Below are 25,388 nucleotides of genomic sequence, written 5' to 3'. Positions count from 1 at the left end.
TGTACCAAAGACAAAGAAGTAACTTGTAGACTTGCCATAGTCTTGCGACTTAGGGCATCAGCCACAACATTAGCTTTCCCTGGCTGATAGTCTATTAGACAATCATAGTCTTTTATCAACTCTAACCATCTCCTCTGTCTCAAATTCAACTCTTTTTGGGTGCCCAAATACTTCAAACTCTTATGATCTGTGTAGATGTAACATTTCTCCCCATACAAATAATGTCTCCAGATCTTAAGAGCAAACACAATGGCTGCAAGCTCCAAGTCATGTGTCGGATAATTCCTCTCATGCGGTTTCAGCTGGCGTGATGCATAGGCAATGACATTTCGATCTTGCATCAACACACAACCTAACCCATTGTGAGAAGCATCGCTGTAAACTGTATATTCTTTACCCGGTGTAGGTAAAGTCAGGACTGGAGCCTCAGTCAAACATCTCTTCAATTCATCAAAACTTTGCTGGCATTTGTCCGTCCACTAAAATTTCACATCCTTTCTAAGTAGCTTGGTCAATGGAGATGCCAACATGGAGAATCCCTTCACAAATCTACGGTAGTATCCAGCTAACCCCAGAAAACTGCGAATCTCTGTGACATTTTTGGGTGGCTTCCAATTAAGGACAGCTTCAATCTTGCTAGGATCTACCTTAATACCCTCTGCTGATACTATGTGCCCTAAAAAGGATATCTCCTTCAGCCAAAATTCACATTTCGATAATTTAGCATATAGCTGTTTCTGCCTCAAAGTTTGTAGTACAATCCGCAGATGTCTATCATGCTCTTCTGCATTCCTCGAATAGACCAATATATCATCAATAAATACCACAACAAACTGGTCGAGGTATGGTCTGAAGATAGTGTTCATCATATCCATAAAAGCAGCTGGATCATTAGTTAACCCGAATGGCATGACCAAGAACTCATAATGGCCATAGCGGGTTCTGAAGGCAGTTTTAGGAATACTCTGCTCTTGTACTTTCAGCTGATAATAACCTGATCTCAGGTCAATTTTGGAGAATACAGCTGCACCTCTCAACTGATCAAATAAGTCGTCAATGCGGGGCAATGGATATCTGTTCTTTATTGTTACCTTATTCAACTGCCGATAGTCAATGCATAACCGGAGAGTGCCATCCTTCTTCTTAACAAATAACACCGGCGCTCCCCAAGGTGACACACTAGGGCGGATAAAGCCCTTGTCAAGCAACTCTTGCAACTGCACTTTCAATTCCTTTAGTTCTGCTGGTGCCATTCTGTATGGTGTTATGGAGATTGGGTCCACACCAGGCATAACATCAATTTCAAACTGCACTTCTCTTTCTGGAGGTAATCCTGGCAATTCTTCAGGAAATACATCTGAAAAGTCACATACGATGGGAATGTCCTCGTCTTTGGACTCCCACTTGGGTGTCTATCACATGTGCCAAGTACACCTCACACCCTTTTCTAATCATTTTCTGGCGGTCTGGTGAAATGATGTTTGAAGACAATAATCGTCTCTCCCCATGTATTACTACATCACCATACCGAGGAAGACCAAAAGTGACGTCTTCGCCATGATCAATCATGGCGTGATGCCTGGCTAACCAATCCATGCCCAAGATAATGTCATAATCTCTGAAGCGCATTTCAATTAAATCAAACAGAAAAGTGTGTCCTTGGATCACCAAAGGACAATCCCTATATAGCCTATTTACCCTGACCTCCTGGCCTAATAGACTAGTTACTAGCACATCATAGTCCATTGGTACACACTGAATAGCAGTAGAATACATCACACTAGCACTAACATATGAATGTGTGGAGCCAGGATCAAATAACACATACACATCTTGGTCAAGGATGGAGAAAATACCAGCTACTACATCTGATGTTTCGGCTTCCTCCCTCTGACGCATAGTATATACTCTGACTGGTGCGCCACTGGATACTGGCTGGTTAACAGTGCTTTGACTTCCAGGAGTGCTACCAGGACCCCTACCTCTGCCTCTACCTCTAGCAGCTGATGGTGACCCTCTAGGTGCAAAGACTTGGGCTGATCCTTTCGATGTAGCAAAAGATCTAGGCCGGCGCAGACTAGTGCAATCCTTCGCGAAATGTCCGCTCCCTCCACAGTTAAAACATCGCCAGTAGCTTTGAAACAAACCCCGCCATGAGTTTTCCCACAAGTTTCACATTGTCGTACTGATAGAGCTCCTCGGGGTGCCTACTGAGTCTGCTGACCAGACCAGGGTGGTCTTTGGCCAGAAAATCTACCTCTGCCAGATCTACGGGAGCTGGATCCCCCAAACTGTTTCCTCTTCCCAGAACCACTTTCAGATGCTTGCCCTGTAGTCTTTTCAGTTTTCTCTTGAGGACCCTTCTTCACTGCCCCTTCTGATTCTATCCTTTCCAGTTCCAAGGCCTGTGAGATCAATTCACAAATTCGATGTCCAAACCTACAACTTGCATCCTCAGACTTGGCCTTAGCCTGGACTCAAACCTCTTGCATCTGTCTCTGGGGGTGGAGACTAAGCTTCCAGCATAGTGCCTTAGCCTTGAGAAGTCTCTCTCATACTCTGCTATGGTTCGGTCCCCTTGCTTCAAACTCAAGAATTCTTGCAATTTCTTATCTACATATGCATCAGGAACCCACTTCTGCCTGAATTCCCTCAGGAAGTCTGTCCATGTCAGCACAGGTGGCTCGACCAGGCTGTGGGGGATGGTCTTCCACCATCCATATGCATCCCCTTGGAGAAGAGATACTGAATACTCAAACTTCATCTCTTTCCGTACACTGCAGTTTTCTGTAAACCCGTTCCATTCTTTCCAACCACTGTTCTGCTTCCAGTGGATCCACAGTGCCTTTAAACTCAGTGGCCCCAAATTTCATCAGTTTTTCATATTGCCGAGCTGAGGGCTGTGGTTGTGCTGCAGGTACTGGCATTTCAACTTGGGGTGGCACATTACCCGCCATTTGCTAGAAGAACGCAGCCATCTGCTGTACAAATTGAGCAGGGAACTGCGGTGCTAGAGCAGGAGCTAGAGTGGCTGACCCACTCACGTTCTGGAGTGCTGGGGCTTCCGCTTGAACCTCAGCCTCAACAGATTGTTCTTCGGAATGATCTCCTCCTTCCATTCCGCTTTCCCAAAATTTCTACTTCCTGAGATCAAACACAAGGAGGTTGACCTCCGTTAGTGCATATTCATTATGTAAATACGTCATATGTATCAATTAAAGACACTTAAGCAGTTATACTTATCAATAAAATATTCATACACATAGTCAAAATTTATTGAAAAACCATGCTCTGATACCACTAAAACATGTCACACCTTACCCCTCTGTAAGGCATAACATGATCCCGTAGAATACTTAATGAACTACCGAACTTCACCTACCGATAACTCATTAAGTACTCTACAAGGGATTTTAAAACAATTTTCTTACATTTTGGAAGTGGTGAGCATTTTAGTGAGAATTAAAAATCATTTATTCAAGTTTAAATACTAATAAAAAATTTTGTCCATTTTAATTTTGCCGCAAATTTTATAAAAATTTTGACAGAGTTCCCTCCGTATTTTGAGAAACCAGTTCTTCAAAGACCTGTAAAAAGCACTTCCAAAAATATTTCACAACTCCCAACCTTCAATAACTCAATCAACTCAGTTCAACACACTTCAAAATAATTTCACAATACAATTCAAGACTTATCATCTCAAAATATTTAATATCTCCAATCACAAGCATAAAGTAAGAAATTCATAAGTACAAATATTAATTTACAAAAGGAAATCCAAAAAAATTATTACAATTTAGTTACAACTGCTCAACTTTCATTGATACATATAACATTTCTATATTTACATCAAAATTATCTACAAGGGTATAAAATAATACCCGTACAAAAGATTAGTGTGATCTTCAACTCAGTAGCAGCTCACTCTGCTTACAAAAGGAAATCCAAAAAAATTATTACAATTTAGTTACAACTGCTCAACTTTCATTGATACATATAACATTTCTATATTTACATCAAAATTATCTACAATGGTATAAAATAATACCCGTACAAAAGATTAGTGTGATCTTCAACTCAAGAGTGACTCACTCGCTTTTCCTTGCTCTTATCTCATGATAAAGAAAATAAGCTATCGCTGAGTACAAAAATACTCAGTGGTGCACAATAAAAAATTTAAAATGCAATAAATAAATCATTCATTGCCAAACACAATTTAAATATTTGTCAATCATATTTCACAAATATCAAAGTTCATAATAACACCATTTTGTCAAATAATCTAATAAACACAGTTTAGTCAAATAATTTCATAAACACAGTGTTACCAAAGTCATACACAACTTAAGCCATGACACAAAATTTCCGATCAATGCCGCGTTGTACACCACGACAAAGCAATCTCAACCCCATTAATCGAAATCAATAAGGGAGGTGGCTAGCTAGCTAATGAGTACTCATCCGATCTACAACCTCAACTGGCAAGCCAGAGAGGGAGGAAAATAAACGATCTCAACCCCATAAATGGAGGAGGAATAATGTGGTACTGTCATGCTAAGTGTGAACATAAAATCCATTCAAAACAATTTATGCAAACAATTTATGAGAAATCTGATCACTTTTCAAAGTCACATTTACGATTATAAAGTGGCAACACAATACATAATTAATCAAAGAAGTCAAATTTTTGAGATTTAAAATATTTAAATAATTATTATTGTGCACAAACCTGACTGGAGTCGCCTTGAAGCCTTGACTCAGTCTCTTTGAGTTTCCAAGTCTTTTTCAACTAAAACACACAGTTTTACAGTGTTTCAGTACCATAACTTAGCATAAATCCAAAAATAAATTTCACTTCATTTTTACCTAGCTTTAATGTACTAATTTCGACGTTCTCGAAGTTTTTGTGTTTCGGGTTACTATTCATTACACTATTCAAGTCAAATTGTTGACTTTTTATGTGACACCCCTTACCCGTCTATAGTGTAGCCGAGCAAGCTATGCCACACGGTGTACCGGCTCACTCTATTTTATCTTAATTAATTTTTATCATAATTTTGAATATAACTTGTGAAATATAATTTATTTAAGTCATTTATTAAAATTATAATTTATTTGAGGTTCCGAAAATTTTATAGAAAATCCGGCAGAGTACCGGCTAAAAATGGAGAAAACCGTTCTTCGGAACCTGTTAAAAACACTTCCAATAATCATACCTCCTCATTCTTAACCTCCAATATCAAAATCTCAACAATTTTCAATTTCAGTTCTCAACAACCTTTTCATTTCTCAAACATCCATTTCTCATAATACTCATATACAAACAATAAATAAATGCTCAAATTTTGCATTCATAGCCATAACTTTCATTATTTACATGAACATCAGAATACATTACATAAGTTCAAATACATATGAGAAAGTAAAAATTAGCTACAAAATATCAAAATGACACCTAGTCTCCTACCAATGCACTGCAAAAGTTGAGGTAACACGGACACTGTGCAGAACTACAGGATGGACTCACCCAGTCTGCGGTCTACTGGGCTCACGATCTGTATCTCCAGAACCTACGCGTGGCAAAAGCAACGCGCTAAGCAATAATGCTTAGTGGTGCAATAATAAAATAAAAGAAATAGCAAGAAAATAAATATGTAGTGAATGTATATGTTTCATTTGTTTTGAATTTGTATATCATTAACTTTGTCCACTTTCATTCATTTGGTTGCCCAAGTAACCTACACTAAACGACTGGACTGGATAACGGGTAAACTGGCACTGGGTATCTAGTACCTCGGGCTGTCACACCATCGGTCACATATGCATCTCCCGGTGTGCAACAGAACAGCTAACAAGCTGTGATAACATCAGGCACAAGGCCAAAGCTCAATACAAGGTCAGAATGGCTAAAAGCCATAAAATCACAGAATGGCATATTGCTATGTGCAGTACTGCTAACTGAACCCTATTGGCATGCCAAACTATCCAAACCAATCTTGTTAGGTATACTAGGGCATTTGAAACTTTTAAATTCTTCACTTTGTGAATTTCAAATTTTTGTGTCACTATTCACCTCATTGGTCAACAAAAATGTTGACTTTTGGATAGAAAATAGGTACATTGGTTTTGACACTCCCAACATACCACATTTTCCATTTAAAACTTGTTGGAATTGATTACCATTACCATTTCTAGGCTTAAATCAAAAGGGTAGAATTTTCAGATTTTGAAGCCTGACTTTACTGTTTCATTGAGCACTGTTGCAGTGAGAATTTGAGGAAATGGTAAACATGAAAGTTGTTCCTTATTTTGTCTAGTTGAATTTCTTTTTTTGAATCACTCCATTTGGAGTTTTGTAGCTCCAGATATGGTCCAAAAACTACAGCTGGCCGGATTGCCAAAACTGCAGAATTACCAAATCTACAGTACCATGAACAGTGACTGTGACTGCCATTTGGGTTAGGTTCTGGTCATAATTTGGGGTATGTTTCTTCATGAAAGTTGTTTTTCTATGTCTTAACTTGTTGCTGTAAAACTTTTAGGTCAATTGACCATTTCTACAGTGAGTTATGGCCAAATGAACAGTTACTGTTCATTTGGTCATTCTCGCAGTGTGCTGCAGGGTATCCGGATTGGGGCCAACTTTTGGTCCACTTGCTTTGGTCTTTTGGGCATGGTTTCTTCAGAAAAAAATGTGCCATTATAAGCCTAGTTTCATGTCCAATTGGCCAAACACCAATTGGACCAACATAGCCAAAGATATGGCAGTCCAAACAGGCTGGACTCATAGCCTCTCTGCTGCTGTCACTAGGCAGCCTACCAAAACACTTTGTAACACTCTAATGCACTTCAAATTATGGTCAATTTACCTTAAATGGTCACTAATTGACCATTAGAATGTTCTTTAACAATTTCATAAGCAAACCCTAATTTTGGCCAAGTCTCCAAGTTCTTAAAGTTTAAGTTATGCATTAAACTTATAATTTCAACTTAAATCATGTCCTTAAACATGAATTGAGTGAGAGAGAATAAGTTGGGAACTAACCTTAGGAGGGCAGAATTTTCCCTTCAATTTCCTTCACTTTCTTTAATTTTCTTGGCAGCCAAACACTTTCCCAACAGGTAAAATCAAGTTTTTGTGAAGAAGACTAAAGGTTTTATGGTGATTTTTCAAGAGAATTTCTAGTGAGAAGTTTGGAATAACAATGGTGAAGGGAGAGGGAAGAGAGAAACGGATGAAGAAGATGTGGAATTGCAGAAATTGTTTTCATTTTTTGTCATTTTATCTCTTTTTAATTTGGCTTGTTGAGTTGTGATTGGTGGAAGCCTTTTAAATGACATCATGTGATGTCATATTTAGGTTTTTCTTTCATTTTCTTTTCTTCTTTTCTCTACTCATTTTCAATTTAATTTTTAGCAATATTTATTCATATTTTAGATCATAATAATTATTTACTCAACTGGACAAGTCGGCCAAAAATCACCTCTGAAGGCGAAATGACCAAAATGCCCTCCGTTTGGCTTAACGGGTCAAAATTGTCTGTACCGATTGAAAAATTTTTCTAGGTATTTTCTTAGCACTCTAATGCCATGGGAACCTCAATAACCCTTCTCTGGAGTCCCAAAAATTATTTTATGAATTTTCTCTCGGGTCTAGGGCTCCTAGTTGCGAGAACCGTAACTTCCCTCTGGGTTACCCATCGCTAGGGCACCGGCTCGTTTAACTTGTTTGTATTTTATTTCTAAAATTTTTACTAAATTTTTCTTATTAATATTTGAATTGATTATGGCTTCTGACTTTAGTTTAAATATTTTTCCGGACGTTCTAGCTGTCCGGACCCACACCGGCCACCGGAACAGTAGAATGTATGGAGTTGCTACCGAGAGGGTGTTACAACTCTTCCCCTCTAATTTAAATTTCGTCCTCGAAATTTACCTGATGCAAACAGTTGAGGGAACTGTTGCCTCATCGTCTCTTCACTTTCCCAAGTTGCCTCCTCGGTGTTGTGGTGCCTCCAAAGCACTTTCACCAGTGGAATCTGCTTGTTCCTCAATTCTTTTACTTCTCGAGCCAGGATCCGTAGAGGTTCTTCTTCATATGTCAAATCCGGTTGTATTTCAATTTCTTCCCTGGAGATGACATGTGAAGGATCTGAGCGGTATCTCCTTAGCATAGACACGTGGAATACATTGTGGATCTTGTCCAGCTCTGGTGGTAAAGCTAGCCTATAGGCCACTGGACCCACACGTTCAATGACTTCATATGGGCCAATGAACCTAGGGCTTAACTTACCTTTCCTTCCAAACCTCAGTACTTTCTTCCACGGTGATACCTTGAGGAACACTTTGTCACCAACCACATATTCTATTTCTTTTCTCTTCAGGTCGGCATAAGATTTCTGTCATTCGAGGCAACCTTCGATTGGCTTTGATTAGTTTCACTTTCTCCTCACTGTTTCACTGTGTCCGCCCCACCGCTTGTCTTCGCCAATTCAGTCCAAAGACAAAGGGAGTTCTACATTTTCTCCCATACAGTGCTTCATATGGGGCCATTTGGATGCTAGCTTGGTAGCTATTGTTGTATGCAAATTCTGCCAGTGGAAGGTATCTATCCCAGCTTCTCTCAAACTCAATGACACAACTCCTCAGCATATCCTCAAGGACCTGACATATTTTTCATGTTATTGTTATCATTTCAGTTCAATATTTGTATTAATTCAATTGGTTCAATTGTTTACCTGGATTACTCTTTCTGATTGCCCATCCGTTTGAGGATGGAAAGCTGTGCTGAAGTGGAGTTGTGTACCCAAGGACTCATGCAACTTCTTCCAAAACCTCGATGTAAACCTTGGGTCTCGATCAGATATGATGGAAAGTGGAATTCCATGCAGTCTAACTATCTCACTGATATACACTCGCTAACTTCTCCAAAGGAGTAGTCACCCCTAATCGCGGCAGAAAGTGTGCTAACTTCGTCAATCTATCCATTATCACCCATGCTGCGTCATGTTTCTTCTGGGTGAGAGGTAGACCACTTACAAAATCCATGGTGACCCGATCCCATTTCCATTCAGGTATGCATATAGGTTGTAGCAAACCTGATGGAACTTGATGTTCTGCCTTGACTTGCTGACATGTCAAGCACTTAGTCACATAGTTAGCTATGTCTTTCTTCATACCAGGCCACCAATACTGAAGCTTCAGATCATGATACATCTTTGTACTTTCTGGGTGCATAGCATATACACTGGTGTGTGCCTCTTTTAGAATACTGGCCTTCAATTCCCCATCATCTGGTACACACAATCTTCCTTTGTAATACAGACACCCATCTGCTTTCATCTCATAGTCAGTTGCTTTTTCCTCTGAGATTTTGCTCATAATAGCCATTAGCTTCTCATCTACTTTCTACCCATCTAAAATCTGCTGTAGCAGGTTTGGCCTCACTTGCAACTCAGCCAAAATAGCTCCATCTCGAATCAAAGTTAGACGGGCATTCAATGGTCTCAAAGCTGTCCTGGATTTTCTGCTCAAAGCATCAGCAACTACATTTGCCTTCCCAGGATGGTAGTCAATTACACAATCATAATCCTTCAGAAACTCAATCCATCGTCTCTGTCTAAGGTTGAGCTCCTTCTGGGTTGGCAAGTATTTCAGACTCTTGTGGTCTGTGTAAATGTAGCACTTTTCACCATACAAGTAATGCCTCCATATCTTCAGTGCGAAGATAATTGCTGCAAGCTCTAGATCATGGGTAGGGTAGTTTTGTTCATGTGGCCTTAGCTGCCTGGAAGCATAAGCGACCACCTTTCCCTCTTGCATCAATACACACCCTAACCCATTATGAGAGGCATCATTATAGACCACAAAGTCCTTTCCTGATACTGGCTGTCTTAACACTGGTGCTTCTGTCAACATAGCCTTTAACTTCTCAAAACTGGTCTGACACTTGTCATTCCAGTCAAATCTGACATTCTTGTGTAACAACTTGGTCATTGGAGCAAATTTATTAAGGAAAATCCTTCACAAATCTCTGTAATACCCAGCTAGCCCCAAGAAGCTTCGACCTCGCTTGTATTCTGGGAGGCTTCCATTCCATCATCGCTTCTATTTTCTTGGGATCCACCTATCCCATCGGTGACACTATGTGTCCAAGGAATGCAATCTCATTCAACCAAAAGTCACACTTGGACAACTTAGCGCATGCCTTCTTTTCTCTCGTGGTTTGCGTAACAATCCTCAAATGCTCATCATGTTCTTCCTCGGTCTTGGAATACACCAAAATATCATCAATAAAGACCACTATGAACCGATCTAGGTATGGATGGAAGATACGGTTCATAAGGTCCATAAATCTTCTTGGTGTATTTGTTAGGCCAAAGGGCATCACGAAAACTCATAATGCCCATATCGGTCCCGAATGCGCCTTTGGCACATCTGCATCCTTCACCCTCAACTGATGATACCCTGATCTGAGATCAATCTTAGAAAATACTCCTGCTCCCTTCAACTGATCAAACAGATCATCAATTCTAGGCAATGGATATTTGTTCTTCACAGTCACTTTATTCAACTGCCGGTAATCAATGCAAAGTCTCAAAGTCTCATCCTTCTTTTTCACAAACAGCACTGGAGCTCCCCATGGTGACACACTGGGGCGTATGAACCCCTTATCAAGCAACTCTTGCAATTGAGTTTTCAACTCCCTCAATTCAGTGGGTGCCATCCTATAAGGAGCAATGGAAATGGGTGTTGTACCCGGCAGTGTCTCAATAGCAAATTCAACTTCCCTTTCTGGTGGGAAACCAGGCAATTCTTCAGGAAATACTTCTGGGAAGTCTCTTACTGTGGGTATATCACTCAGGTTTGGCTTAGCCTGCCTAGTATCCACCACATGTGCTAGGTAGGCTTCACAGCCTTTTCTCATCATTCTTCTTGCAACTGTGGCTGAGATGACATTGGACAAGAAATCTGTCCTTTCCCCCACAACAATGATCTCATTACCTTCAGGGGTTTTCAAAGAAATTCTCGTCAATTTGCAATCAACTATTGCCTGATGACGTGACAACCAGTCCATTCCCAAAATCACGTCAAACTCGTGGAAGGGCAACTCAATCAGGTCTGCCAAGAATTCATACCCCTGAATTCTTAACGGGCAACCCTTGTACACTTTGTTCACCACTATACTGTGGCCCAATGGATTAGTGACCAGAATGTCTTGGTCACTCTCCCCTACTAGTATCCCCCTTTCTACGGGTAAGTTGATGCAGATGTATGAATGGGTGGATCCTGGATCCACCAATGCATGCACAGGTGTATTGTAGAGGGAGAACGCACTCGATGACGCCCGGCATCTTGCTCCTCCGGGCTCTAATGGCATAGGCTCGCAGTGGTCCGCTATCGTGCCTCTCACTGCCTCGATGCAGCCTCTCGTGATGGTCCCACTGCGTCAGATTTGCCAGATTTCCTACCCCTTTGTGGTGCAGGAGCAGGTCTGTTTGTTTGTGTTGGAGCAGCTGTAGTAGTTCTCAAGGTGACAGCTTCTTCAATCGATGCTCTGTTGACCCACACCTTAGCGTGCACCGCCACTCTCCAACACTCCCTTGTGCCACTTCGCATGGTGTGGACATGCGTAAGATGCCGGGCTGGTCCTCAACCCCATCCTCGAGAGCCGCCCACCGATGGTGTGGACCGACCTCTCCTAGGGGTGAATCGTGGCCTGGCCCCCGAGATCGACCTTGACCTTGTAGCTGACCCGAACTCTGTGCAGATGGACCTCTGAACTTCTTCCCAGGTGCAGGAGATGAGCTAGACTGACCCGGGCCCCTCTTCTGCTGTCTATCCCTTATGGTCTGCTCACTGATTCTCACTTTTTCAACCCTTATTGCAGCTTTCACTAACTTGCTAAATTCTGTGATTCCCAAGGCAGTGAGCTGGATCTTTATGTTGTCATTTAGTCCCTCTTCAAATCTCTTACATCTTTCAGCTTCATTAGGGACTATCTCCCTTCCATAGCGGCTTAATCGGACGAATTCCTTCTCATACTCGGCCACCGACAACTGTCTCTGCCTCAGGTTAATAAACTCTCTTCTTCTCTCTTCCAGGTATACAGTACCCACATATTTCTTCTTGAATTCTGAGAGAAAGAAGTCCCAAGTGACTATTTCTAGCTGTACTTCACTTGATACCGTGTCCCACCATTCATAGGCATCATCTTGTAACAGAGATATGGCAGCTTCCCAGTTTTGCTCTGGAGTGCAATGGAGTTGTTTTAAAACTCTGCCTATTCTGTTTCAATCCGCTTTTCACCGCAATGTAATCATCTTCTCTCTTGTAAAAAGTCCATCGCTCCAAATTTTCTTAATCTTTCCAGTGTGATTTACTTTGTGGAGCCGTGGTGGTGGTGGTGGCATTACTCCACCATTTGCTCAAGAAATCGGCCATTTCTCGGAACATGGCCTATGGAGGCCGAGCAGTGCTCGCTGAGTCGGAGTAGGTTCTCCCATGCCCCGGGCCTCGCACTACAGGTGGAGCATGACTCTCCACTTCCTCCTCGACTGCCCTCTGAGATGTAGGGTCCATATCCTATTCAAAATAAGCAAGACAAACAGATCTGCATTAGTGTCACCTCGACTCTTACAAATGCAATGCATGGTATGGACTCAATCTAGGCCCAGAAACGCCTAAACCGTGCTCTGATACCACTAAATGTGACACCCCTTACCCGTCTACAGTGTAGCCGAGCAAGCTATGCCACACGGTGTACCAGCACACTCTATTTTATCTTAATTAATTTTCATCATAATTTTGAATATAACTTGTGAAATATAATTTATTTAAGTCATTTATTGAAATTATAATTTATTTGAGGTTCCGAAAATTTTATAGAAAATATGGCAGAGTACCGGCTAAAAATGGAGAAAACCGTTCTTTGGAACCTGTTAAAAACACTTCCAATAATCATATCTCCTCATTCTTAACCTCCAATATCAAAATCTCAACAATTTTCAATTTCAGTTCTCAACAACCTTTTCATTTCTCAAACATCCATTTCTCATAATACTCATATACAAACAATAAATAAATGCTCAAATTTTGCATTCATAGCCATAACTTTCATTATTTACATGAACATCAGAATACATTACATAAGTTCAAATACATATGAGAAAGTAAAAATTAGCTACAAAATATCAAAATGACACCTAGTCTCCTACCAATGCAATCGCAGGTTGAGGTGACACGGACATCGTGCGTAATCGCAGGATGGACTCACCCACCAAGGGTCTACTGGGCTCATGATCTGTATCTCCAGAACCTACGCGTGGCAAAAGCAACGCGCTAAGCAATAATGCTTAGTGGTGCAATAATAAAATAAAAGAAATAGCAAGAAAATAAATATGTAGTGAATGTATATGTTTCATTTGTTTTGAATTTGTATATCATTAACTTTGTCCACTTTCATTCATTTGGTTGCCCAAGTAACCTATACTAGACGACTGGACTGGATAACGGGTAAACTGGCACTGGGTATCTAGTACCTCGGGCCGTCACACCATCGGTCACATATGCATCTCCCGGCAGCAAATGTAATGCTAACAAGCTGTGATAACATCGTGCACAAGGCCAAAGCTCAATACAAGGTCGAATGGCTAAAAGCCATAAAATCACTGAATGGCATATTGCCATGTGCGATCGCTAACTGAACCCTATTGGCATGCCAAACTATCCAAACCAATCTTGTTAGGTATACTAGGGCATTTGAAACTTTTAAATTCTTCACTTTGTGAATTTCAAATTTTGGTGTCACTATTCACCTCATTGGTCAACAAAAATGTTGAATTTTGGATAGAAAATAGGTACATTGGTTTTGATACTCCCAACATACCACATTTTCCATTTAAAACTTGTTGGAATTGATTACCATTACCATTTCTAGGCTTAAATCAAAAGGGCAGAATTTTCAGATTTTGAAGCCTGACTTTACTGTTTCATTGAGCACTGTTGCAGTGAGAATTTGAGGAAATGGTAAACATGAAAGTTGTTCCTTATTTTGTCTAGTTGAATTTCTTTTTTTGAATCACTCCATTTGGAGTTTTTTAGCTCCAGATATGGTCCAAAAACCACAGCTGGCCGGATTGCCAAAACTTCAGAATTACCAAATCTACAGTACCATGAACAGTGACTGTGACTGCCATTTGGGTTAGGTTCTGGTCATAATTTGAGATAGGTTTCTTCATGAAAGTTGTTTTTCTATGTCTTAACTTGTTGCTGTAAAAATTTCAGGTCAATTGACCATTTCTACAGTGAGTTATGGCCAAATGAACAGTTACTATTCATTTGGTCATTTCTGCAGGTGCTGTTGCTGGGTATCCGGATTGGGGCTAACTTTTGGTCCACTTGCTTTGGTCTTTTGGGCATGGTTTCTTCAGAAAAAAATGTGCCATTATAAGCCTAGTTTCATGTCCAATTGGCCAAATACCAATTGGACCAACACAGCCAAAGATATAGCAGTCCAAACAGGCTGGACTCACAACCTCCCTGCTGTTGTCACTAGGCAGCCTACCAAAACACTTTGTAACACTCTAATGCACTTCAAATTATGGTCAATTTACCTCAAATGGTCACTAATTGACCATTAGAATGTTCTTTAACAATTTCATAAGCAAACCCTAATTTTGGTCAAGTCTCCAAGTTCTCAAAGTTTAAGTTATGCATTAAACTTACAATTTCAACTTAAATCATGTCCTTAAACATGAATTGAGTGAGAGAGAATAAATTGGGCACTAACCTTAGGAGGGAAGAATTTTCCCTTCAATTTTCTTCACTTTCTTTAATTTTCTTGGCAGCCAAACACTTTCCCAAGAGGTAAAATCAAGTTTTTGTGAAGAAGACTAAAGGTTTTATGGTGATTTTTCAAGAGAATTTCTAGTGAGAAGTTTGGAATAACAATGGTGAAGGGAGAGGGAAGAGAGAAACGGCTGAAGAAGATATGGAATTGCAGAAATTGTTTTCATTTTTTGTCATTTTATCTCTTTTCAATTTGGCTTGTTGAGTTGTGATTGGTGGAAGCCTTCCAAATGACATCATGTGATGTCATATTTAGGTTTTTCTTTCATTTTCTTTTCTTCTTTTCTCTACTCATTTTCAATTTAATTTTTAGCAATATTTATTCATATTTTAGATCATAATAATTAGTTACTCAACTGGACAAGTCGGCCAAAAATCACCTCTGAAGGCGAAATGACCAAAATGCCCTCCGTTTGGCTTAACGGGTCAAAATTGTCTGTACCGATTTAAAAAATTTTCTAGGTATTTTCTTGGCACTCTAATGCCATGGGAACCTCAATAACCCTTCTCTGGAGTCCCAAAAATTATTTTATGAATTTTCTCTCGGGTCTAGGGCTCCTAGTTGCGAGAACCGCAACTTCCCTCTGGGTTACCCATCGCTAGGGCACCGATTCGTTTAACTTGTTTGTATTTTATTTCTAAAATTTTTACTAAATTTTTCTTATTAATATTTGAATTGATTATGGTTCCTGACTTTAGTTTAAATATTTTTCCGACGTCTAGTGTCCTGACCGACATCGATCACCGAATAAAGAGAATGTACGGAGTTGCTACCGGGAGGGTATTACATTTTAAGGCTTAATAGGCATGGGAACTCCAACTTCACCCACATACCACATTTTGGTCACCAAACTTGTTGGTTTTGGTCATTTTCTCAAAGCTTAAGTCCTTTTTGCAAAATTGTCAAATTTTAGTTTTGGTGCTCTTAGTTGCACTATTCCATTGGTCAATCTACTGTTAGAATTTGGCAAACCTTCCTTCATAGAAAATGTTCCTTATTGTCTTAAGTGTATTCTCATTTATGGATCACCCCAATTGGAGTTTTGTAGCTCAAGTTATAGCCAAAATATAATTATTGTTCACGTGTACTGTTCATACTACTATTTTGGTTCTGGCAGATTTTTGATCCAACTTCGTTCAGTAATTTGATCAAGTTAAGTCCATAATTTGGTCTAATTTCCTTCATACGAAATGTTCTACTATGTCTTAGGTTTCCATCGGTTCAAGAATCACCTAAATCGGAGTTTTCTAGAGAGAGTTATAGCCATTCAAACATTACTGCTCAAATGGCAATCCTGCAGTTTTGCAGGTACAGTAACTCAACTTTGCTCAATAATTTGAATGGGTTAATGGCATAATTTAGGTTGGTGTTCTTCATGAAAGTTTTAGATCTATATCTTATCTAATTGTTGGTAAAATTTCAGATCAATTTGACCTGTCTAGCTCGAATTATGACCAAATGAACAGTCATTTGGTCAATTTGGTGCAGTGGCAGCCTGCTCTCATTTCACTTTGGTCAATTGGTTCACCAAGTTTTAGTCAGTTTTTTGCCATGGTTCCTTAATGAAAATTGTGCTATTTTATGTCTATTTTCATCTCCAATTGGTGGCATATCAATTGGACTTGTAAAATTTCCGTTTTGGTCCTTCAAATTTGGTTTGGTCATGCTGACCTACGAATTTAACTTCCATTCTCACAATTTCCACACATCTCTTTTGGTCATTATTGACCATTTTTCATCTCACAATAGACCAAAGTCATCATTTATGCATTTCTCCAAAATTTGCCTCAAAACCCTAATCTCACTACTTTGTTGCACTTAATCACATTTAAGAATTTCAACTTAACCATTCAACTAATTAAAGCTTTTAAACTCATTCTAATGCATCAAACCTCAATTACATGTTCAATTCTATCAATTCCATCAAACCCTAACCCCCATCAAGTTGGCTGAATTTCCCTTTTTCCCTCAACACAATATTTCTTTTTAATTGTTAGTAATTATCCCCTTTTAGAAGACCAAAAATCCCAATTTAATAAAATAAATTAATTAATCCTTTATGACATCATGCATGATGTCATCACCTTTGACTTTTCTATCTTCTTTTTTTTTCTATTTATTTTTTTCTATTAGTTCTTTAATTTAATTCTCGATTCCGAAATTTTCTTTTCTCCGATTTTATTTGTGATTAGGTAAGAGTCACTCTGGTCAATTGACCAAATTGCCCCTCGCCGATTCAACCCGATTTGTAAATAATTCCATATTTCTTCCGGCTCCCTGACCTAATTATTTGACTGGCTTAACAGTTCTTTTTCGTGATTTTCTCTTTTCCACTGTGTTCATAAGAGTCCTAAGGACTGCGACGTCACTTTTTACAGTTCGAAATTTGAGTTTAAAACGACTTCACAGTCGTTCCCAAGAAGGTCACTCATCGCTGTGACTCTCGGCTCGTTTAACCTCTTATGTTTTGTTTTTCTTATTTATAGTTAACTAATTAAACATTACTAATTATTTGTGTTTATGGCTTCTCAAGTTGTCTTAAGTGTGGCCCTAATCCCATTAATTGTCCGGACCGACACCGATCACCGGAACAGTGAAATATACCAGGCTATACAAATAGGGGTGTTACAGAAGTGCTTTTTTTACAAGTTTAAAATTTTAGTTTTTCTCAATTACAGATGGCACTTTGCTGAAAGTTTTACAAAATTTGCGAAAAAATAAAAGTTATCAGAATTTTTGCCTAGCCTTTAAAATGAAATTAAAAGTTTTTAATACCTATTAAAAGTGCTCACCACCTTCAAAAGAGATAAAATTATTATAAAATCTCTTGCGGTGCATTTAATGGATTATCGGTAGGCGAAGTTCGATAATTCATTAAGTATACTACGAGATCATATTATACCTTATGAAGGGGTAAGGTGTGGCATATTATTTCCTATTTGTATTGGGAATCCTATATTAAAAGAAGAGTTAAATTCTTGGATAAGAAGTGTTATTCCAATTTGAAGTTGGATTGAATTTGGGCACTCAATTGCTGCATTAAAAAAAATTTCACGAATTATTTGCAAGTGCCCAGGAGAGTCCCAAATTGAAAGTCCACTCTAAGGAAAATTGAGCAAAATTCATGTAGACCAAAAAAAAAAAACATGAATTATAAAAACTCTTTTTGTGAATTAATATTTTGAGAAAATAAATTAAATTATTTTATGAAAGATATTATGATCAAATAAAATTTAAATTATCCAGACATGTTTACTAAATAAATAAATTAGTAAACAAGTCTCAATGGGGCATTTGCAGGAATAAAAATTTTAAATTCCAATTACAAATTGCCACATGACTTTTGGGCCCACAAATTTTATTTAGTAATTTTTAAGTTAAATTAATTTCAGTAAATAAGCCCATCTAAAATTATGCCATGTCATTTATTAGAAAAGGAATAAGTTAACCAATAACTGGTGACACTTGTCAAATAGCAATTGGGTCTCCTCCCAAATTCACTATAAATAGAATGTTCTACTCTTCAAAAGATCATCAGAGAAGAACAGAAAATCAAGTTTCAAGCTTCCAAACTACAAGTTACAAGCTGTATAGATTTTCCATTCAAACAACAAAACTAACTAAATTCTACAAGTCCGTCTTCCCCAAATCCAAGAGTTCTTCCCCATAGATTCAAGAACAAGCTATCAGACTCTTGAATCAAACTCTCCAAAGGAAAGAATTAAAAAATTGAATTTTTTTTATCTAAGAAATTTCAGGTTGTACCTCATTTTTTTTAAATTTCATATAAAATTGATATTTGTTCACTATTCTCTTATGTTAGATTCCATAGACGAAATTTGTGTATACATATTTTTACATAAAAAAATGCATTTTACGTATTATTGTATAAGATTTTAATTTTCTTATATCTATTCAGTTTAAACGTAGATTAATTATAATTTGTTAATATCTTTATATGCATGAACATATTTATTAATTTTAATTTATTAGTCAATCTTAGTTAGGTTATTAATTTTGACCATAAAGTTATAAAAAAAAAATTAATTATATTTTTGCATATATTTATGTAATAAGTTATGATTGATCCTCTCAATATTAATTTTAAGTTGTTATGTTTTATATTTTCAAAATAATAAAAATAAAAAGAAGATACGAAAAAAAAATAAAAGAAGAAAAACAATTAATTTCACCATTTGCAAGTATTAATTATATAATTAATATTAATTAATTAAAAATGCATGATTAAATTTATATTTATATTTATATTTTAATCTATATTGTATTTATAACATATATAATATAATCTATAATTTAAAAAATAAAAATACTTGTTAAATATATTAAATAATATATTAAATAGGTTTTAAAATTATTTGTACTAAATAATATGTCAACATAAAATTTCAAGATATCAATATAATAAAAATAAAAATTTTATAATAATAATGCACTAAATTATAAAATACATTTTAAAATTATCATATCTTCTAATTTTATAAATAATTTCTTTCACATTAATCTAATTATGCAACCTCATTTTACAAATTAATATTATTTTAAATTGTAAAAAATATATAATATAGGCAAATCAAACTTAATTTTTTAAAAAAATATAAAACAACAAATTTTGAATGAATTTAATTCAATGAGCTAATTTAAAATTTTAATTAATTTATTTTAATATTTAAACATTTTCACCCATTTATATTTTTTATAATTTATTATTATATTTTTTTATTATACTAAATTTAAGTTTATAATTATATTATTATTATGTTTAACACATAATTTTCATAGAAATCTGATTCATTAAAAAAATATAATAATTTTAAATTAATAAATAGTTTTATCTATACAAGTAATTAAAATAACATTAAAATTAATAATTTAATTTTAATAATTAAATATAATATTTATAATACTATGATATTATTATATCATATATAAAAAAATTTATCAGAAAAATGTATATAAAAATTAAATCATCAACATATATAATAATAACGAGTAAAGTATGTTACAGAAAAAACTAATATATATAAGTGCAGTTCTCTCGTGCTACAATATTAGCTATGCCTTTATCTTGGTATATATTTATAGAAACCTATAACATTCAATTCAAAAGAAAAATAAATAAATCAAAGCAAACAAAATTGGTTTGATCGAAGAACTTGGAAATCAATTCTGGCAGCCAACAATTGAAATTTTCCAGCCTCAACAATAATTCTAGCTTCTAGTTGGCAGAAAATCACATACTTCAAGCTTCTTCAGTAAAAATCTTGAATATAAAGTCACGAAAGCGTCTCGAGTATTGCTTAGGATCCACAGCTGATATCGAAGTAGGATCATATTGGATGGATTTGTAGGCATGTTCAAGCTTCTTGCTGATGTCATAGTCCTGAAGTATGTCTATGATACCAAAAAACATTATCACATCATAGCACTCTCCAGTTGGTTCTCCCACAAGTTGACTTTCACAATCATTTCTTCTCATAGTTCTCTCTACTCGTGCTGGCATGTTTAAACCCAATCTAATACGAGCCCACCTGCATTTCTCAATATGTAGTCGCAATATGACTAGAAACTTCGAACGGCTACGTTTTTATGCTATTATAAGAGTAATTTTACCTGGCTGGGTCTAGAAGAAGATGATCCATATCTGCTCTTGAAAGGCGCGGGCCGGAATCGTTCTCAGTCTCACCTGCAAAGAGAAAACTTAACATTATAGAGAGTTCTCATTGAAAAACCAGTGTATATATGCAAGAAAGGATAAAAAAATAAACCTCCAGAATTAATCCGAGTTGCAGAAGGAATCAGATCTCCATTATGTGATACTTCTCTAAAGTGAAGACCCACCAGCAGGCTATAGTCCATTATCCTCTCCTGTTCAAGAAATTCACAATCTCTATCTACTTGCCTGGAAAAATTGAATAGTTAAATATAACCATTAGAGCTAGTGAAAAAAATGATGAATATAATCAAAATTGTGCTTGGTTTCCAAGAAATCATAAGAATACAACCAATCACTGTATATCAAGTTGAAGTATAAAAGGAGGGTATCCAAGAACATGTGAAAAAACTAGATACACGTATGCACCTGCAAAACTCTTGAAACCATGCTTTCTGCAGTCTAAATATGAAATTTAGATCTAAATCTTTAAGGATAGTTGTTGATTCAATCTCTGATTCAGGTTTATCTGTTATTCGACCAAGGGAAGATCCTTTCAAGTCGAAACGTCTGTGGATGATGTACTCGGAGCAGAAGAGATTCCCCATAATGATGAAGCGCACCTAGAATATCAACTTCGTTATTTTAGATGCACATACTACTAGCAACTTTTACTAAATCTTGCAAAGCGAGAAGTCTTATGATTGTAATTTAAAGCAATAATTTAATTTTGACAATTTTAGCCAATTTCAGATTATGTACTAAAATTTATTCGATTGACAAAATTAGGGTTTCAATTATTATTACGCTGCATAGAGATGCTAAGGTGTGCATATATACCTTCTTTTGGGTAGCACCGGTTAACTTCACACAATGCAGACCAAAGAATTTGGTCACTAAAGTGTTCTCAAAGACTCTAACATGGTTGTAATAGGCAGCAAGCATCCTTATAAGCACCTGCACCATGAACCAACTTAGAGCCTTAACGTAATAAGCAATATCAATTTTTCTGCAAATATATATGTGTGCAGAAATATATATGATTAATTAACTCACTCACTTTTACTTCTGCTTTCTTCATTGTCTTTATCATATAGCGATCATCGTTCGTCAAGTAAAAGAAGCTACCACTTTTTCCAGGAGAGGAAAGTTCGCGTAGTGCATCATTCCCACATATAGATAACATGTAATCTGCTGGATCCACCTTGAATAGCTTCCTTAGAGTCCTGAGAAGAGTAAGACAAAAAAAAAATAATCAAATAACTAAGCATGGTAAAAATTGACATGCATCCCCAATTTTAAATCAACAATGACACAGGTCTTGATCACCATATAGGAATTTAACATGTCACTACTGTACTTTAGATTTAAGGTAACAATTGTTTTGTAGCAGTTCATAAGTGTTGTCTTTACACGTACAAGGCAATAGTTTTACAACTATTCAAAATCATTATAAATTAATTGATAAATTATGTCAAAAATTTATCAAAATTGTTACTGAAATTATTAAAAAAATAATGATATGCATTAGTTTTATTCATTACAAAAACATAATTAAATTGTTGCTATAATATAGCAATGGAGGCGATTGTAACAGTTTTAGAATAGTTACCATTAATTTATTGTTATAATTTAAGCATATAAAATAGCAGTTTTTTATGGTTGCCTTAGATCCATTATATAGTAGTGTACAAAGGTGTAACCTGAAAACCAATGGGCAGTAGTCCTTCCATTTAAATTCAGAAGACTGGTGAGGCGGAGTGTGTTTTGTTCCCTCCGAAGGAAATCTTGTCCATACTTTCTCCTTGGGGTCAAAAGCTGAAGCTTTCAAATCAAGGGATGCAACTGGAGCTGGTCTTCCAACTGAATGCCTGAACAATTTACGCCACAAATTGGTAATAAATTAGCAAACCATGCATTCTTTTTCTCACCTATAAAATTCATATGGGAACAGGACAAACAGGTGGAGTTCCTCCTACTAATTATTTTCTATATTCGTGTGCCTATCTAGAAAAATAAAAGACAAATGAATTTTCGTATCTTTCATAATTTAAGAATCATTATGTAGGTAAAACACATGTTTACTTATGATGATATTATATTAACGTATAACAAGATCTTATATTTATATTAATTTAGAATATAAATACTATGAACTGAATCTACCTAAAACATGGGTGTTAAGGCTTTTCTAGTCAATAAAATCAACACAACTTATGGAAGTTTGTGATTGAATTTAGCAAGTCCATAAATGGGTAGACATAAAATTCCATAATTCTTTGGTTTTGAATAAAGACGGACATAACAGTGAGAATTTGATAACTCCAAAGAGTAGAGAGATTTTTTTGATATGGAGCATTCACAAACTAGAATAAATGAACAAGCCAAATAATATTGTTTTATTATATGGTATTTATTCAATATAAGGTCAAAAGATATCCTGCTTGACAAAATCTAGGAAAATTCGTCCAAGAAAAAGAAGGAAGAAAACAAAAAGAAAGAAAATAATCAAAGAATTCATTAATACCTGATTCCCAGTTGCAGATTGAGCATAAGCTCATAATTCTTATGACCTTTGCATATTGTCTCTCCTTGTCTCTTCACAACTTTTGGTACCTTTATTGGAAGGCATTTTGGAAACCCTTCTTCAACATGTAAACCTAACAAATCAGCTTCGATAGCTTTCCTAACCATCAGATTTCCATCACTTCCACCATCATCCTCTCCATCCCACATATCCAACCTATCAAATGGCCTCTCTATGCCTACGCTTACCCTCCCATCAACAGACATCCTCCTAGGCTTCTCACCACCACATTTCGACGAATTCCATACTGCAAGCCTCTTCTGTGAAGGCAAGATTGAAACCTTTTCACCAGGACAAATTTGGGAATCAGATAAATGAATCTTATACACATCTTGAGGATCCCATTCAAGATTCTGCTCTGTGGATGAACCTGCTGGATAATAAGTCCCATTTTGTTCACTAGGATCCTTGCTCCAATTCCCTACATAAAAGGTCCCATCAGGCCATTTAAATGTTCCATTCCCTTTAGGCACACCATCTTCCCAATTCCCATCATATCTATTCCCATTATTCCACACAAAAGTCCCTTTACCACAAATCATTCCATTCTTCCAGTCACCAACATAATGGTTACCATTCGTCCACTGATATTTTCCATGTCCTTCCTGCAATCCTCGGCGCCATTCGCCATCATATAAATCTCCATTGGCAAAACTCTTTACTCCATAGCCATGCTTCAAGTTCATAACCCATTGTCCTTTATAGGTATCACCACTAGGCCCTGTATATACACCATTTCCATCCATATACCCACTTTTGAACTCTCCTTCATAACAAGCTCCTGAAGGCCAACTAAACCTTCCTCTTCCCATTTTTTTGCCTTTATTCCATTCCCCTATGTACATGCATCCATCTGTCCATAGATATTTACCTTGCCCACAAGGTAAATTATCGAACCATTGGCCTGTATAGTAATCTCCATTAAGCAAGACTTTTTCTGCAATGTAAGGTTCCTGTAAGGCACCTCTACTGCTACGATCATGATCATCTTCATTTTCATCGTCTGCATGGGCTACAGAGATGGTGCCAAAGATGCTGTTCGCTCGTTTCTTGGCGGCCTGAGTCTTGCGTACAGTGGCCTCCCATGCCTTTACAACTCCACTTTGTTCTTTGCTCATCTTTTGTCTGTCAGTGATATGGGTTGATTTTTTTTTTTTTTCACGTTCACATGCTATTGTAGGGTGAAAATCTTTGGCATTTGCTTGAGATCTTGGATTTGATAGTCGTTTTTGAGAGAAATCACGAACAACCGAGATGAGGAAAAATATGTTAAAACTATAAACGATCAAAGAATGTGAAATCCTACAGCAATGGTGGTGCTGTCTCTCTCTCTCCTTCTCTATCTCTCTCTCTTGCTTTCTTTTTTTTTATTTTTTTCTTTTTATTTTTTTCTGTGAAGAGAGCGAAAAGAGCGATTGAACCAAAGAATGCCTTTTTCTTCTCCAACCAGAATAAACATTCATGCCTGAGTCAAATTCACACTTCTTACTTCTGTTTCAATTTTTTATTTTTTTCATTTTTTTAGAGAATTTCTATTCTCACTCTGCCTGCACATTAATTTAATGCAAATCTTGCTGTACTAGAGACATCTGTCTAAATTTGAATTTTGCTAAATGTAGCGACTAATTATGAAAAACAGTTTCATTACAAAATTTTTAAATGTTCCATTAACTTTTTTATTATTTTTTTAGTATTTTTTATTCATTTTTATATTTTATAGTGAATTATATAATTTCCATATTTTTTATTTATTTTTTTTATATTTATCTATTTACTTTTTATTACCATGACATTTTTTTTTTGAAAATTACAATATTGTTTATAATAGTGACTCACTATATATTAGTTATAAAAATGTCATGTAAAACCATTGCCAACAATATACACTAAATTAGTTATTTTTAAGTATAATAACAAGAAATATCACTATTGAATACATTTGAATATTGAATTATATTTTAATTTTATCACAAGAGAGATTATTAAGTGCACTCGGTATATATATACTTTATTTCTAAAATACATGGGTCTCACCTCTTTATAATTAAGTAAAAATTATTTCATTATATCTAAAGGAGCACTAAAAAGTGCTCCCTGTGTATGCAATAATTAGCTCATAATCATCATCCATATTAAAGTTAAAAATTCTGAAAATATGTAATCGCCAACCAAGTCAACTCTTCAAGCTAGCTACCATAAATTCTAAATAAGAAATTGTAGTCTACAAAATTTTGTGAAGGATCCCAATAATAACTAGATCAATAAACTATTTTATTACA

General features: G+C 36.5%; 1 protein-coding gene and 1 pseudogene across 4 annotated transcripts; both read right to left on the bottom strand.

The window, feature by feature from the left end:
* LOC131180125 (uncharacterized) overlaps window positions 1-728 on the bottom strand; it is a 39,182-nt pseudogene extending 38,454 nt beyond the window's left edge.
* A 19,182-nt stretch (window positions 729-19,910) lies between these two features.
* On the bottom strand, window positions 19,911-24,254 carry LOC110662804 (phosphatidylinositol 4-phosphate 5-kinase 5-like). 4 transcript variants are annotated; one of them, XM_021821916.2, is made up of 8 exons: window positions 23,050-24,254; window positions 22,226-22,393; window positions 21,583-21,748; window positions 21,363-21,479; window positions 20,952-21,145; window positions 20,602-20,771; window positions 20,483-20,555; window positions 19,911-20,400 (listed from the first exon to the last, which is right to left on the bottom strand). In XM_021821916.2, exons 1-8 carry the CDS (start codon window positions 24,225-24,227, stop codon window positions 20,112-20,114), a joined length of 2,355 nt encoding a protein of 784 aa, XP_021677608.1. In that variant the 5' UTR covers window positions 24,228-24,254; the 3' UTR covers window positions 19,911-20,111. The 4 variants fall into 4 exon arrangements, with proteins under 4 accessions (XP_021677608.1, XP_021677610.1, XP_021677609.1 ...); XM_021821918.2 differs by having other exon boundaries at window positions 20,483-20,548; window positions 20,634-20,771; XM_021821917.2 differs by having other exon boundaries at window positions 20,638-20,771.
* Window positions 24,255-25,388: the final 1,134 nt, after the last annotated feature.

This window comes from Hevea brasiliensis, chromosome 5 (assembly GCF_030052815.1).
Source record: "Hevea brasiliensis isolate MT/VB/25A 57/8 chromosome 5, ASM3005281v1, whole genome shotgun sequence".
NCBI classification, from domain to species: Eukaryota; Viridiplantae; Streptophyta; class Magnoliopsida; order Malpighiales; family Euphorbiaceae; genus Hevea; species Hevea brasiliensis.
Note: the sequence above shows the minus strand (reverse complement) of the source record. Positions and strands in the feature narration are given on the sequence as shown.

Coding starts and splice junctions, on each gene's coding strand:
- LOC110662804 (XM_021821916.2), bottom strand. CDS start 24,227: ATGAGCAAAGAACAAAGTGGAGTTGTAAAGGCATGGGAGGCCACTGTA. Junction 21,146..21,362: donor CCGGTGCTACCCAAAAGAAG/GTATATATGCAC, acceptor TTGATATTCTAG/GTGCGCTTCATCATTATGGG. Junction 20,772..20,951: donor TGGTTTCAAGAGTTTTGCAG/GTGCATACGTGT, acceptor CAATTTTTCCAG/GCAAGTAGATAGAGATTGTG.